The 17117-nt window shown below is 47.1% G+C and overlaps 1 protein-coding gene across 1 annotated transcript in view; it reads right to left on the minus strand.

Annotated features, from left to right (window-relative positions):
• The window catches only part of CMTM4 (CKLF like MARVEL transmembrane domain containing 4), a 43799-nt gene extending 29731 nt beyond the window's left edge, over positions 1-14068 (minus strand). The window contains exon 1 of the mRNA XM_084861165.1: positions 13572-14068. Within this exon, the coding sequence (XP_084717291.1) occupies positions 13572-13757 (186 nt within the window). The 5' untranslated portion in view covers positions 13758-14068. The remainder of the gene's footprint in view (positions 1-13571) is intronic.
• Between the last annotated feature and the right edge of the window lie 3049 nt (positions 14069-17117).

Here is a 17117-nt window from a genome sequence, read left to right on the forward strand (position 1 = left end):
TCCTGCACACCCCCTACTGGGAATGTGCCCGCAACCAATGTACATGCCTTTGACCGGAATTGAACCTGGGACCCTTCAGACTGCAGACCAAGGCTCTACCGCTGAGCCAAACCGGTTCCGGCTATATATATTTTTTATTGACTTTTTACAGAGAGGAAGGGAGAGAGATAGAGAGCTAGAAACGTTGACAAGAGAGAAACATCGACCAGCTGCCTCTTGCACACCCCCTACCGGGGATGTGCCCGCAACCAACGTACATGCCCTTGACCGGAATCGAACCTGGGACCTTTCAGTCTGCAGACTGACGCTCTATCCACTGAGCCAAACTGGTTTCGGCACAATCTGTCATTCTTTATTGAGCACCACACCAGCAGCATCCTCATTACCACCTCCACCATCACCACCACTTCAGGGTCAGTAGAGAGCCATGTGGATACACTCCCCTGTCACAGTGAGGGTCTGTTTCCCAGTTTCACCTACAAAACGCTGCTCTAGTATAAACCAACTAGAGGCCCGGTGCATGGATTCGTGTACTAGTGGGGTCCCTCGACCTGACCTGCGCCCTCTTGCAATCCAGGACCCTTCAGAGAATGTCGGACTGCCAGTTTCAGCCCAATCCCACAGGCCAGGCCAAGGGCTGCCACTGGTACAGGAATCCACTGGTACAGGGCCTCTAGTATGCATATAAGATCTTTGGTTAATGTCTTCCTGCCCTCCCCCTCTTCTCTTCCCTGTGAGATTCATCAGTTCCATGTTTCCATGCCTGTGCATTGAGTGTCTGCTCCCTGGTAGTCATTGTGCATCATAGCTACAGGGCAAATGGTCATTTAGGCCAGTGTTTTTCAACCTTTTTTGGGCAAAGGCACACTTGTTTCATGAAAAAAATCACGAGGCACACCACCATTAGAAAATGTTAAAAAATTTAACTCTGTGCCTATATTGACTATATATAAAGTAATTCTCTTGAATAGGAATCAAATAAACACAAAGAAAGTATTTTATAATTACTTTATTATGAAATATTAAGTAAACAAAATAGTGAAAAATTATAAAATTCTTGTCTTGTCTGCACCTACGGCACACCAGGCAACATGTGCTGCGGAACAGCGGTTGAAAAACGCTGATTTAGGCATATATGTATATATATATACATATACATATACATATACATATATATATATATATATATATATATATATATATATGGATGTGCTGGCAAATTATCCTGACATCAATTTATTATTAAAGAAATTAAGGAACTAAAAATCAATTTACACCTGCAAACGTCAGGGTTTCATTACAATCCAACATTGGGACTCCCCAGTCGGCTGCCTGCCCCAGTACATTCGCTTGGGCAATTTTCCTGGGCTGGTTAAACACCTGCAACTTAAACAGAGCATCACAAGCAGACTTGATTCGTCATCTCTAGTCTTTCCTAAAACTACTACCCTAAAACACACCTGAGGGAATGTGCCATCCACCCTCTCTTCCCAAAATCATACAAAGGATAAGAAAGATTATCAGAATCCACAGAGCTGTCGCACATCTGGCTTCACAGAAAGGAATCAAACTATCAACCCTCCCATAGCAGCTGTCACAGGGGAGAGAACGCCGGCCAGAGACTCAGGTTCCAAGGCCACCATCACACTGGGTCGCCACAGGTAAGTCACAACTTCTCTGGGGGCCAGACTCCTCAGCCGTAAAACAAAGGAGGGGCACACAGACTCCTCTGTCTAAAACTCTGAGGTTCAAGATACTGGGAGCCACCCTGAACCTCATTACTGATTTACTAGTACACCATGCCCTCCCCTTGCTATGCATTGAATTACATCTCCCGCACCCAAATGCATCTGTGGAAGCCCTAACTTTCCAATGTGCCATCTGGAGGAGGGAGCCTTTGGGAAGTAATTAGTGTTGGATGATGTCATGAGATGGGGCCCTGAGGATGACGTCAGTGTCCTCGTAACAGAAGAGAAATCTTCCGCCCTCTCTCCAGGCACGCACAAGGAAAAGGTCATGTGAGCCCATGGCAAGATGGCAGTCACCTAGAAGCCGAGAGGAGAGGCCTCAGGATGAAACCTACCCTGCAGGCATCTTGACCATGGACCAGTCTCCAGAAGTGTGAGAAATGTGAGAAATACATTTCTGTTGTTTATTGGTTTTTAGAGAGGAAAAAAAAGAAAGAAAGAAAAAGCATCGATAAAAGAAACATTGATCAGCTGCGCCCCCTACTGGGGACTAAATCAGCAACCTAGGTATGTGCCTTGACAGGAAATGGAACGAGTGACCTTTTGGTGCACTAAACAATGCCCAACCAACTGAGCCACACCAGCCAGGGCAAATTTCTATTGTTTAAACCACCCAACCTATGGTGTTTTACTAAGACACACCTTCAACATGAATTACTTTTTACTTTTCTCCGGTATTTGGAACTCGTTCCAAATTTACTAACACATCAAACTGAACTTGGATGAGTTGGAATGTGATTACCAAGCAGCCCAGTGTTCACTACTATGTACACTCCAGGGGGAAACTGGGTCTCGGACTTGCAGGTGCTTACAAACTTATTATGAAAGACTGTAAGTATATCCAAATCTGCTCAGAAAGCCAGAGAGTCCAGAGAGTGAGGGACATATGTAATGTGAAGTAGGCTATAATGAAGCTACAGTGACATCACAGGACACAGGGCATCAATAGGACAAAGAAAACGCTATGAAGATGGACTCGGCAAGGCCAGCAGAAAGGGAGGAGGGGAAGGAGATCCATAGGATCCTGCCTTACCTCGGCCCACTCACTCCTGGGCAGAGAGCTGGAGTGGCCTCACAGCAGCAACATGTCACTTTGGGGAACAAGAAGCTTCCAACCAGGTTGAGGTGACAGATTTACGGGGAGAGAATGTGAATGGGAGAATGACTGAACTAGAACCTGGCTAGATGAGGTGGGACTTATCAGCACTAAGAAGAATAGCTAGGATCAACCATAGGACTTGTGTGCATGCATAAGAGCCTAACCAGTGGTCACGGACAACAGGAGGGTGGGGCATGTGTAGGGAGGGGTTTGGAATGGGAATGGGGGGGGGGATGAGGACAAATATGTTATACCTTAATCAATAAAGTAATTCAATAAATAAATAAATGTAAATTTTTTTTAAATAAAACATAATGAGAGAAAAAAAAGAATAGCTAGCCAAAACCGGTTTGGGTCAGTGGATAGAGTGTCAGTCTGCAGACTGAAAGGTCCCAGGTTCGATTCCGGTCAAAGTCTTGTACCTGGGTTGCGGGGACATCCCCAGTAGGACGTGTGCAGGAGGCAGCTGATCGATGATTCTCTCTCATCATTAATGTTTCTATCTCTCTCCCTCCCTCTCAGAAATCAATAAAAATATATTAAAAATAAATAAATTGCTAAATTTAAATTTTCTAATAACCATATTTTTAAAGTAGAAACAGGTAAAATTATTTTAATAGTATATTTCACTTATCCCAATTTGTCAAAATATTATTTCAGCTTGTAATCGATATAAAAAAATTAAGTTATTCACTTTTTTTTCTTTTTTTTAATATATTTTATTGATTTTTGTACAGAGAGGAAGGGAGAGAGACAGAGAGTCAGAAACATCAATGAGAGAGAGTCATCGATCAGCTGCCTCCTACACACCCCCCACCGGGGATATGCCCTCAACCAAGGTACATGCCCTTGACCGGAATCGAACCTGGGGCTCCTCAGTCCCCAAGCCGACGCTCTATCCATTGAGCCAAACCGGTCCCGGCTATTTACTTTTTTTTCTATTACATCTTCAAACTCTAGCTTGTATTTTATACTTATGTGCCCCGCAATCATACTAGCCACATCTCTAGTGCTCAGCAACCACAGCTCTAACTGTTCCCCATCTCTTTCAGAAAATCCAAATTCATTAACCTAACAATCTGGTCCTTTCCAACCTGGTTCCCCCTCCCTGCTCCCCACATCTTCTCCTTGCACATTTTTACCTGGGGAGCCATACCTGGCTCACCTCCTTACTTATCACCCCGAGGCTTGCCCTTGCCTCCCAGAACCTGACACATTCCTTCTCCACAGGACACACCACACCTTCCGACACACTCTGACATCAACACTCAGCGTGTGAATGTGCCCATTTCCCATAGGCCACGGGGCTTCCGGGACACCCTGCTATCCCTAGCCTCTACTGAAGCACTTGGTTAGTGTACTTTCTAACCCCAAGTCGGCTGGGTGCCCCTTGGAGGCCGGATTTGTGTCCTATTTATGTCTGTCTATCAATGCCTACCCCCTCCTACACATTCAAATATATATAAAGTATAGTGTTTTTTCTAAAGGAGGAGAATGTGTTAGAATTTTTGCCACCGTCCAGCTAGTGATCTTGATCTACCTCTAAAGTTATTTAGCAACTTTCACTCTCAAATTACACACATGTATTTAGGGTTTGAACCAAAGATGGTTGCAAATAGCCAAATTAAAGAAGAACTACCGCTGGGAGAGCCATTGTTCCTGGGGTGGGTGTTTTTTTCCACTGGCACAAAAATCTTTCAGCCTTAAACTGTTTTTCATAGCTGTGCTGGAATAAACGAGAAACCACAAAAATGAAGGCTTCCACTACGCCAGTCATCACAGTGGCAGAGAAATAAACCATCCAAAACTATCCACTTCTGGTTAAACTCTGATCGTCTTAAGTGCTTATTAACCCATTTCATTCCCAAATCTAACTAATCATCTGAAATGGTCAGAGATAAAACTCTGGATTGCAGTGTTTCTTATGGTTCCCTCTGGCCTCCGAAGGACCGAGGCGTCACTTCTCCAGCCCAGGAACTGCTGCTCCTTTCTTTCCATCAGAGACCTTTATAAAAACAAGTAGACCCTCCACCTCAAGCCCGCTTGCAACTCTTTCTCTACACATGTTAAGGGTCTGCTCGCTCTAAGGATTCTCAAAAAGTTAGCTTGTCAGACCCTGAACGACCCTCTCTCCCAACACGTTAAGCAAAAAGCAGACAACTTCAATAATAATTATCGAATCCCTGGTTGTCATTTTACCCTTCCCTAAGCAAAAGGCTTGGCCAAGTGGATACTGATTTGGCTCAGTGGATAGAGAGTTGGCCTGTGGACTGAAGGGTCCTGAGTTTGATTCCGGTCAAGGGCACATGCCCAGGTTGCAGGCTGCATCCCCAGTAGGGGCTGTGCAGGAGGCAGCGGATCAATGATTCCCTCTCATCATTGATGTTTCTATCTCTCTCTCTCCTCTCCCTTCCTCTCTGAAATCAATAAAAATATGTTATAAAAAAAAAAAAAAGGCTTGGCCAAGCCTCTTATGGTTCCCGCCCCCCTTTTACAAAAATCTGCCTCCTAAGCAAAAGCTTCTGTTTCCTAGTAGCTAGCAGTGAATACACTTTAAAAACTTACAGTTAAAAAAAGAAAATAATAATTACAATGGCATTTTATTCCCACATTTCCTCCCCAACATTTTCCACTTAGAACAGAAGTTTATTTAATCATAAATATATAAATATGTTATTTTTCTTTTATGGATCACATGTTTTCAAATAAGTTAATCTTACGAACTACATTAAGTAATACTCCATTTTTTTCCTCTTTTTTTTAAGGAAATGGGAAACCACTGAGGGATTTTTATTATTATTACTATTATTATTTTTAAATATATTTTATTGATTTTTTACAGAGAGGAAGGGAGAAAGATAGAGAGCTAGAAACATCGATGAGAGAGAAACATCGACCAGCTGCCTCTTGCACACCCCCTACCAGGGATGTGCCTGCAACCAAAGTACATGCCCTTGACCGGAATCAAACCTGGGACCTTTCAGTCCGCAGACCGACGCTCTACCACTGAGCCAAACCGGCTTCGGCCATTTTTTTCTTCTTAAACAGAGCTATGTCTATTCGTCTATTCAACTGTTTATCCATGTCTTACTATGTGGCAGGCACTGTTTCAGACACTGAATAAAGCAGGGAAGTATATAAACCTCTGCTCTCAAGGAGCTGACCCCGTCAGGTGGTAAATAAAGCCGGAGGAGGGGGCTGGACAGTGCCCTGCTTTAGACGGAGCAGGTCTCTTCTGAGCAGAACAGCAATTCTGAAGAACAGAGCCAAGAGGGCATTTTTGGGCAAGGGCCAGGAGGCAAGGGATGAAAGAATAAACCTCAAATGCAAAGACTCTGAGGCAGGAGTAAGTTAACCAAATGTTAACCAAAGCTTCTGATAAACATGAAATAATCAGTACCAAAAAGGCCTGTTGCATGCAGGTTATATTAGACTTTTTGAAACATAATGAGTCCCCAGCCCCTCGGCCTGACTCTCCCCCCTCCATTTCCATAGTGATAAACTCCGGGGGCCCTGGGGACTCCCCGCTGGGGAGACAAGGCCACACGTGGCACTGCGATGAGGGCTGGGCTGCCCTTTAAGTGAGAATGTTTCACACAAAAATCCTCCCCCTCAAGAAATTAACTGCTTAAAGATATAGTTTCCAATACTAAAAAAGCAAGATCTCATCCCGAAGAAGTGCCACTTTCTGAATCCATACCCTTCCTCTCATCCGTCCCCTCTTCAGCCAGCTGCAGGCCAGCTCCCCGCCCGGGATGACTTTGAACTGAGCCTTCAGAAGCTGAAATTGGCTCTTCACCCACTCAGGAGATGCTGAGCCCAGCCCCTCGGCCGCGGAATATTCTCGGCCTCTCCCGGTCCACCCTTCCTCCTTCTGGGCCCTCTGATCCACCTTGCTAAGGATCCCGAGCCCCCGCACATCTCATCCTGCTTTTTCACTTCTGCATACACAGCCTGTCCCCCAGGAATAATCTTATTTTCCAAACAGAAACCTCGGGACACAATGTCAGTACGTGAGTACTTGCTATATGAATTACTCTAATCTCAGTGCTTGGAGTCTTTCATAATTTAAAGTGAATAATTTCTACAAGACTTAGGACGTACTTAAACGAGGTCTAATGAGACGGCACAGGAAATGGGGGCTGTCTGGGAAAACTGAGAGCTGTGACCACGGGCACAGGCCTTTGACTACTGCTCTATTCTCTAACAAACAACTTTACTTTCCAAAGAAATCTGACCTCATCCTACAAAAGGATCTGGAGCTACTTCCAGGAATAAGAATAAAGAGGCAGTGATAGTGGCTATGAGTTGAAGGCCAGAATGCTGGTATTTCCAGGTTCTTTCCACAGCTGACAGGACCATCCCGGAAAATAACCGGCCTCGGCCGCCATACAGACCTCGGGCCCTTAAGGGGGTGGATCACGTATGTGCTGCAGCCCAGGTAAGGCCAGATCTCTCTCTCCACTGAACACGCCTCTCTCCAGGGCCCAGGCAGACAGCCACTCCACAGGAGGGAGAGGCATCTTGGACTCAGCAGGGTACATAACCCTCCGGTCCTTGCTTCCTCTGCTAAGCACCCATAACCTGAGAAAGGTTCTGACCACTTTCTAATTAACCAGGATCCTCCAGGGCTGTTAACAGAGAATTAATTTGGCCCTCGGACTCAGGAGGAGCCAGAAGGTCTTACCGAGCTCACCGTTTCCCACTGGTAAGTACTTGTGGGTAAGCCAGACCTCCAGGTATGTTATAGGGAAAATGCTGACCAAGTCCATAATTTTTTTTTAATGTTCAGCAATTTAATGATATTGCCCTCTGATGTAATAAAAGCACTTCTTGAAATGTAACAAAAATTAATGACAGTGCAAAAGAATGCAGCCCATGTAATGAAGCATCATGGAAACCATCGTCAGATCTTACGCAGCCTTTGGAAGAAAACATCGCCGAAGCTCTTTTCGTTTGAATCCATCATACTAAACGTTCTTTCCTAATTTCCTTCCATGTTCTAGCATTTTTTTTAATTGAGACATAATTCACATGTAAATTAGTTTCAGGTGTAAAACAATGATTCAGCATTTGTACGAATTGCGAAACGTTCACCACAATAAGTCTAGTTAACATCCATCACCATAGTTACAAAATTTTTTTCTTGTGATGAGAACTTTTAAGATCTACTGTCTTACCCAATCTTAAGTATGCAATATAACATTATTAACGATAGTCACAATGTTATATAGTATATTCCATCCTCAAACAGTGTTTTAACTAATAAATGAGGGTACATTCCTTTCAAATAAAAGAAATTTTGCCATTAGCTTCCACAAATATATTAAGCACTCCTACTTTGCAGAATGCTTGCTCTGTAGGAAAACATATTGAAAAAAATTTAAGCTTCAAGTTCCTTCAAGTTCTGTATTATCGAAATCATCCTCAAGGGCCTCCAAATTATAAAGTAAGAACCGTGATAAGAGCTTGATTAAAGTTTATGCCCAGTATATTAGCTTTAGGGCTAATCTATACTAAGGTAGAGCTCATAACAGCTAACACTTTAGCAATTTTTGAACAGAAGGTATACAACTTGCACGTGGTATGCAACTCAAAAATGAAAAGCCATACAGTGAAAAATAAATCTCCACCCTAGCCAGTTTGGCTCAGTGGATAGAGCATCCGCCTGCAAAATGAAAGGTCCCAGGTTCAATTCCGGTCAAGGGTGCATGCCTGAGTTGTGGGCTCGATCCCCAGTGGGGGACTTGCAGGAGGCAGCCGATCCATGACTCTCTCTCATCATGGATGTTTCTATCTCTCTCTCTCTCTCCCTCTCCATTCCTCGCTGAAATCAATAAAAATATATTTAAATAAATAAATAAATAAATCTCCCTTCCACCCTGGCCCACAGCCACCCAGTTTCTCAACTTGTATCATTCCAGAGATATTTTATAGTGCAGCAGGGTTAGATGACTTGGAATGTGAGAACTGCTAAGGACTTTGAATGGAAGGCCCGCTGGTACTAACATCTGCCCCTATTTTCAACTGAGGAAACCTGTTTCAGGCCTGAAGTAAACAAGCCACTGGCCAAGCCGCATGGAGATAAGAGACAAAGTTCATATTCTTGGAATCCATCCACCTCCCGCCCCCACCCCCAACACACACATACACCCAGAGCTCTAAACAAAGGTGACTCGGATAATGTCGTTCCCTCTGCCCTCTACACTCTCCACCAGCCTTCCCCGTCCCTTGCTAATTTGACTACCCATATTCATTTTATAATCAGTTTGTCTCTAAAACCATCTCGCTGGAATTGTGGGATTGTGTTAAACCTACAGATCAATTTGCGGAGAATTGGTATTTTAACAAGACTGATTAGTCTAAACCATGAACACAGTATGTCTGTCCATTTATTTTAGATCGTCTTGGATTTCTTTCTTCGGTGTTTTAGTTTTCTGTGTGCCGATCCTATACATGTTTTGTTAGATTTCTACCTAAGTATTTCATTCTTTTCAGATCAACTGCAACTGATATGGATTTTTGTTGCTTTGTGTGTGTGTGTGTGTGTGTGTGTGTGTGTTTATAATTTTAGTTTCCAATGATGTGTTGCTAGGATATAGAAATACAATTGACTTTTGTGTGTTGACCTTGTATCCTGCAACCTTGCTGTTTTATTATTCCCCACTTTTTTGTAGGTTCCCATAGGGTTGTCTACGCAATCATGCCATCTGCGAATGGGGACAGTTGCTCTTTCTTTCCCATCTGTACGGCTTTCTATTTATTTTTCTTGCACTCGTTAGCACTTCCAGTAGGATGGTGAATATCAGTGGTGAGAGCAGATGTCATTACTTTGTTCCCGTCTTGGGGGAAAGCAGTCACTCTTTCACCACTCTGTTAGCTGCATCTATCTATACGTGTTCACTGTAGATTTTTTTCGGTAGAAGCTCCTTTTCAAGTTGAAAAAGTTCCCTTCTCTTACTGGTTTGCTGGTAGCATTTATCATGAATGAATGTTGAATTCTGTCGAATGTTTTTCTGCATCCACTGACATGATCATGTGGTTTTTGTTAAGCCATTCGTATGGTGGAATACATCTATTGATTTTGGAAAAGTGGAACAGCCTTTTGTTCCTGGGATAAATCACAATTGGTTGTGGTGTGCTGTTCTTTTTACATTTAATGTTGTTGGATCTGATTTCTTAGATGTTTTTTTGTTGTTGTTGTTGTTGAGGATTTCTGGGTCTGTAGTGTTCTTTTCTTGAACTGTCTTCATCTGGTTCTATAAAACAGATGTGCACTATACACTTTTCTGAGGTCTTGGATGATAATTTCACTATTTTTAATCATCATGAAACCTGAAGAGTAGTTTTATCTTTGCTTTTCTGCTAGACTTTGGTTACAAGTCCTTGACCAGGAAGACAGCTTCCAAAGATAACAACAATCTTCCTAAAGGAAAATGAGGCTGTTTTACAAGGAGCCACAGTGGCTCTGGGAATGCAATGCAGTGAAACCCACTACTTTACCACCGTCACCTGCAAAGCCCCTCCCCTTCCCAGGCACATCCCCCAGAGAGTAGGCCCCAGGAGGGACTGTGCTGATTGGCTTTGGATGGAAACAGGCCATGGTTTCCATCAAATAAAAGATATAGTATTACCGCACCCTGAATGCAAATACTCATATCTGTCTCTGAGTTACCCGGAAAGCACCTATCAAATATTAACCCCTTAATCTCTACAATTCCTAAAATGCTCAATCGTTACCACCCGCATACTTACTGAGGAAGCCAAGACACAACAGGGTTAAAAGATTTCAAAATCAGCAGAGCTAAAATTTGAATTTAAACATCTATTACCCGATTTGTTAGGAAAAGTCCTACAGAAATGCAAGGCAACAGTCAGGTCAATCAGGCATGGGAGGGGCTCAAGAAAGGGATCCGAGGCAAAAGAGTTCCCTGAGGGGTCCTTTTCAGAACTGAAATGCTGATTCTGTTTGTTTATTTTGTTAATCCTCACCCAAGGATATTTTTCCATTGATTTTCAGAGGGAATGGGGGAAGGGGATGAGAATAAGAAAACCTGGGGGAGACCTCTGATTCTGCATTTCTTACAAGCTCTCTGGTGCTGGAGATGCTGCTGACCACTAGGAGTAGCAAGGACCTATAGGTTGCAATGGACCACAGACCACAAGAAATGTCTATAGAAACAGAAATGAAAAAAAGGCAAACTTCTCCCGAAAACCAGAATGAGGACTTTTCCATATTTCTGTTTCTATTTCTTTTTTTTTTAAATTGATTTCAGAGAGGAAGGAAGGAGGAGAGATAAAAACATCAATGATGAGAGAGAATCATTGTGCAGCCTCCTGCACACCCCACACTGGGGATCGAGCCCAAAACCGGGACATATGCCCTTGATCAGAATCAAACCTGGGACCCTTCAGTCCACAGGCCAACACTCTATCCACCAAGCCAAACCAGCTAGGGCTTATCCATATTTCTTGGTGAACCGTGTAACACCTTAGAAATATCTTCAGCCTTATTTTCCAGTTTAAATTTAGATTTCAATTTCTTGGAGGGTTTTTCCCTTAAAAAATCCTGATTATTTATTTATTTATTTATTTTTACCACGGGCTGAGAAGCCAAGTACATGGAAAACTGGTTTGTTGTGTGTTTTTTTTGTTTGTTTGTTTTTTTAAATTTTGGTATATATAATTGATTTCAGAGAGAAAGGGAGAAATAGAGACATCAATGATGAGAGAGAACCATTGATGGACTGCTCCTGCATGTCCCCTATTGGGGATAGAGCCCTCAACTATGATCATGTGCCCTGATGGAGACTGAACCCTGACCTCTGCTCAACCACTGAGCAAAACCCGCGGGGCAGAAGACTATTTTCAAGTTGCCATACCTTCCAAGCAGGTTCCCATCCTTCACTCACCTCCACATGACCTCTCGCTGTTTAAACTCCAGAGATGAGACAATTGGCAGGGCTAGGTGAGATGTTAGGGGCTGGGCCCCAAAGTTCTTCCAGATGCAAAGGAAAGCTCTGCACCAAGCATGTCAAACTAGTGGCCTTCGGGCCGCATGCCTTGTTGATTTAGCCCATGTCAGCCTTTGAGTTTGACATGCTTGCTTGCACACCAAAATAACACCTTAACATACCACTGTCTCCCATTTCTGGCCTTAGCTGACCAAGTTTCAGCAATGACGTGATAACGGCTGGATAACATTTTCTACAAACGACTGGGTTTCCATTTCTTGACCAGATCTTTTGAATGGCAAGTTCTATCTACTTTCATAAGTCCACAGAGGAAACAGAGCAAGACACTTAACAAGACCCTATGTTCTACCTGGATCCGAGTTCCTGCCCGGCTCTCTTTTATTTATTTCTGGCTATCTGTGCTGTCCTCACACATTGGCTAGCTGCCTCTCTTTTAAAAGGCAGTGACACACCTCCCCCACCTCCTCCATTCTCTTTGCTAACACCAATGCCTCACTACCAACCAGCATACCTCAGAGAGCACAGAGCACTGCAGCTTACAGGACGTACAGGAAAAGGTCGGTTTAAAAACTCCGGGAAGGCATAACTTGCTCCTTTTGTCTTTCCTTAGAGCCCTTCGGCAATACCCTCCAGCAAAGCTGCAGAATAAGCCTTCCACCCAGGAGATATAAAACAGTCTGTATCCTGCAGTCTGCAAACACTGGGACCTTTCTTTAAAAGGTGTCCCCACATTATGTGAGTCCCAAGGAACGTTTATCCATGGACTCAAGTCAGAAAAAAGCTGGATCCCTGGAAGAAACAAAATGTGCTCTCCGAGAAGTCTTTAAAGTTTTGCTGCCGGGCCTCCAAGGGAGGCCTACCTGTGACAGGGGGCAAAATGGGGACAGTTTCCCTGACCTGGAGCATGCATGCCTGTCCACAACAGAGCTAAGCAACTACCCGGAGAGGCCTGTTATAAAGTCACAAAAGCGGGGCAGAGCTGACAGGCCCCTGCCTCGAACACCCCCTGGAAGCTAAACATAAGAATTCTGAGACATGAGCTCTGCCATAGACCAGTCCAACAGAAAGTTCTCTGTTTCTGTTACCTCCCGAACTGGCTGCCCTCCCGGAGTGATTTAACTCTGGGTACCCACCGGGCGATGCCAGCCCCGGTGCTGGGGCGGGAGGACGCAGGGATGCCGGTCCTGTGTTTTGGATTCATTAAGGAATCGGACCTCTACTGTTAACAAACTGGACTCTTGTGGGCCGATCTCGGCTCCAGGGCTCCATCCCACCAACATGTATGGAGCGTCTATCCTATGCCCGGCGCCCAGCCCCGGTCCCCAGCGGTGGAAGCAGAAGCAGACAGAGGAGGGCCGGCAGTCGGCAGGGGTGGATGCTGTGCGACCATCTGACACGAGTTGCTAGGATCGGTGGTATCCAGGGGCAACGGGACCCCCCCAGGCCAGAGCATTCAGCCGGCTCGCGACGGCGCAGGCGGGAGGGAGCCGCAGGTAGGCCCCGGGGCAGGTGTCCAGGTGGGAGGCGCACACCTGAGGCTGCCGGGCAGAAGCCCCAGGAAAGGGCGGCCCTGGGACCCCGGGCGGGAGGGAGAGGGTGCGAGGAGCAGGGGTCCGGCCCCGCGAAGCGGATGCGCGGCCGAGGCCAGCGGGCCTGCGCCCCGGGAGGGAGGGAGGGAGGGAGCGGCGGGGGGGAGACGGCGCGCGGCTAGGCCTCCCGCCCGCACCTGGGGCCCCGCCCGGCACCTACCACTTGGGCGACCTTGAGGCCGCCGGGCGCGCCGCGCAGGTAGTCGGGGTCGCAGCGCAGGCCGGCCAGCCCGCGGCGCTGGCTCACCGGCTCGGTGGTGGGCTGGTACGGGCTGCTGGCGCCCGAGATCATGGAGGTGCTCGAGGCCTCGCCCTCGAAGCCGTCCAGCTCCTCGCCGCTCCGCATGCTGCCGGCGGTCCGGGCCCCCGCGCACGGCCGGCCCCCGGCGCCCGGGGCTGAGGGGGCTCAGCGGGGCCGCCGCATCGCCGCCGCCGCCGCCGCCGGACTGCCCGCCCGCCCGCGGCCCGCCCCGCCGCCGCCGCCGCCGCCGCCTCCTCAGCGCCCGCCGCCGGCTCCGGCCGCGGCTCGGTCCGCTCGGGCTCGGCTCCCGCCGCCTCAGCAGCGGAAAGGAAAGGAGGCGGGAGCGAGCGGAGAGGGAAGGAGGCGGGAGCCGGCGCGGCGGCCGGGAGGGGGCGGAGCGAGTGCCCGCCCGCCGGCCGCTCGGCGGCGCTCCGAGGCCCCGGGAGGCGGAGGCGGCGGCTGGACCGCGGGCTCGCGGGGGGCGGGGCCGGGCGGGGAGGGGGCGGGGCCGGGCGGGAGGGGCGTGGTGGGTGGAAAGGGGGTGGGGCGTTATTAGGCCCCGCCCTCACCTGCCTGCGCGCCGGCGGGGGCTGCGGGGCGGAGCCTGGCGATGCCGGAGAGCCATGGCGGGGGCCGGGGAAGCGGGTTATGGGGACCGGGAAGCACCCGAGCTGAGGGAGAGGGTCGAGGTCAACCAGGGGCACGGGGGTGCTGTCCCGGGGAGCAGCCTCTGGAGGAAGTGGGTTCTCTGCAGGTAGCCGGGAGGACTTCCCGGTGAGCACGGGGGTGCGCCGCGCCCTCCATCCGGGTGCCGGGACTGCGCGGCCAGGGTTGGCCGGACGCAGAATGTTTGCTGGCAAGACCCGGGCCGAGCGCCTGGGCTCCACCAGCTCTGAGGCCAGGGGCAGAGCGGGGCAGGGGTGTGGGGTAGGGGTGAGTAGGGTCGCTTAGGACCGGTCTGTCTGCAGGACAGATACACAGTAAATATCTGTCAATAACTACAATGTGAGTTCTGCGTCCACCAGCCTGCCCCGGAAGGGACGCTAGCACACAGCAGAGTACCCTCGGTGACCCTCTCACTTAGTTGAAAAGGTTTTGCTAATCCAGCCAGGTTAAACACAGGCTTTTGCACTGGAGGGCATTAATTAGGGACCAATTTACAATTCAAGTGTGAAGCTTATTAAGTAAAACACTGACTTTCTAAGAATCGTTGCTCTTACACGCCACAGTGTGATGGCCCTGAGCAAGGCACTCCGCGGAGGTATTGCTCCCATTTTATAGAAGAGAGGGCTGAGGCTTCAGCGCTGCAGCAGCTTGTCCCAGGACAACACAATTAATTGGTGGGTAGAGTCCAGGTTCCAGCTCTCTTCACTACACAATGTTGCCTAATACACAGCTCAGATGGGCTTGTGAATTCCAAGCTAAGCAGTAAATACCAAAAGGGCTCCCACCTTTTGGTTACCAAAGATGAAACTTAATAATTAGTAATACTCTATTCAATGGGCAAAGATTGGGCACTTAGCTAGGGACTGGAGACTGACAGTCAAAGATGATAAGCTGTCTCTTTCTCAGGAGGAGGTTAAAAGAGGACACCACCAGAACAAAGGTTTAAACCAAGGAAGCAGCCCTGGCTGGTGTGGCTCAGTGGATAGAGTGTTGGCCTGTGCACTGAAGGGTTTCGGGATTGATTCCTGGTCAAGGGCACATACCTGGGCTGCAGGTTCGATCCATGGCTCTGATCAGGGTGCCAGTGGGAGCCAACCAATTGATGTGTCTCTCTCACATCAAGGTTTCTCTCCCTCCCTTCCTCCCTTCCTCCTTCTCTTCCACTCTCCCTAATATCAATGGGAAAATATCCTTAGGCAAAGATTAATAAACCAGGGAAGCAGAGAACAGAGGGTCCAAGAGAGGGTGGATGCAGCCAAAGAGAGGTGAAGGGGGCAGAGGCCCTGTGCAGCACGGCTGAGAGTCAACCAGCCCAGAATGGAGCAGCCAGAGACTTCCAGAGACTTCTTCAAAGTGACATTAAGGAAATACTTGGTATACAGCAAAGAAAGATACATAGTTTGGGGAAAGTTTTGAAATAAACTAGTGATAAATGCCTAGGAAACAAAGCAAATATTCATAGATATTAATTGCAGGAAAAATAAAATGATGTATAGAAAAGGATAAGTATGGTAAATCGCATGGCTCAACTGTGAATAATATTTGCATAATTATGATAATGTAAACAATGAATACTGACCTATCCAAAAGTATGTGGCCACATTAGGAGAGGATGGGGTCCAGATGTGTGCACGTGTGATGGAGAGGGAGGTGGGGAGGGTGTGCAAGAGATTGAAATACTCATCATTCATCAGAGGAGAGCAGTAGATGGTTCAAACTGAAAAACCAGGAGGTAGCAGTGTATGTGTGTTCATCACAAATACAAAGGTAAGGGGTGGGGGCAGGCTAGAAGGGGTCATTGGGAGGGGGAAAAGGACATATGTAATACTTTCCAATAAGAAAAAAATATATAAAGGTAAAAACAAAACTAGCCGAAACCGGGTTGGCTCAATGAATGGAGCATCAGCCTGCGGACTGAAGGGTCCCAGATTCCATTCCGGTCAAGGGCATGTACCTTGGTTTCGGGCACATCCCCAGTGGGGGGTGTGCAGGAGGCAGCTGATCGATGTTCCTCTCTCATCAATGTTTCTAACTTTCTATCCTTCTCCCTTCCTCTCTGTAAAAAATCAATAAAATATATTTAAAAACAACAACAAAACTAACCAGTTACATTACAAAGTGTTGCCTCTGGAGGCAGGAAATGTAATGGGGGTTTGAGGCCTTGTGGAACTATTGTATTCTCTCAACTATGTGCACTTAACAACTTCAATAAAAATAAAATAGAAATTAAAAACATTTTTTAAAAAAAGGAGCATGAGCCGAAACCGGTTTGGCTCAGTGGATAGAGCGTCAGCCTGTGGACTGAAGGGTCCTGGGTTCGGTTCCAGTCAAGGGCATGTACCTTGGCTGTGAGCACATCCCCAGTGGGGGGGGGGGAGAGGGGTGTGTGCAAGAGGCAGCTCATCGATGTTTCTCTTTCATCGATGTTTCTAACTCTCTATCCCTCTCTCTTCCTCTCTGTAAAAAAAAAAAAAAAAAAATCAATAAAATATATTTTTTTTTAAAAAAGGAGCATGAGAGCTCCGGCCAGCAGAGCCGTGGAGAACAAGCACTAAACCCAGTGTATACACCCGCGTGCGCTGAGCACTGCTCATGGTGGGATGGGGATTTCCAGCAAAGATGTCATTGAGGCTGTGGCTCCGAATTTCAGCTGATATTTGAAATATGAACAGCAATCAATTAGCGAGGCCAAGAGATGGAAAGGGCGGGTGGAAGTGTGTTGTGGGCAGAGGGAACGACATGTGCAAAGGCTCAGACACAAGCAAAAGCAAAGCACAGCTAAGAGGCTCAGGCCCAGAA

Source organism: Pipistrellus hanaki, assembly GCF_964339955.1.
Source record: "Pipistrellus hanaki genome assembly, chromosome: 15".
NCBI classification, from domain to species: Eukaryota; Metazoa; Chordata; class Mammalia; order Chiroptera; family Vespertilionidae; genus Pipistrellus; species Pipistrellus hanaki.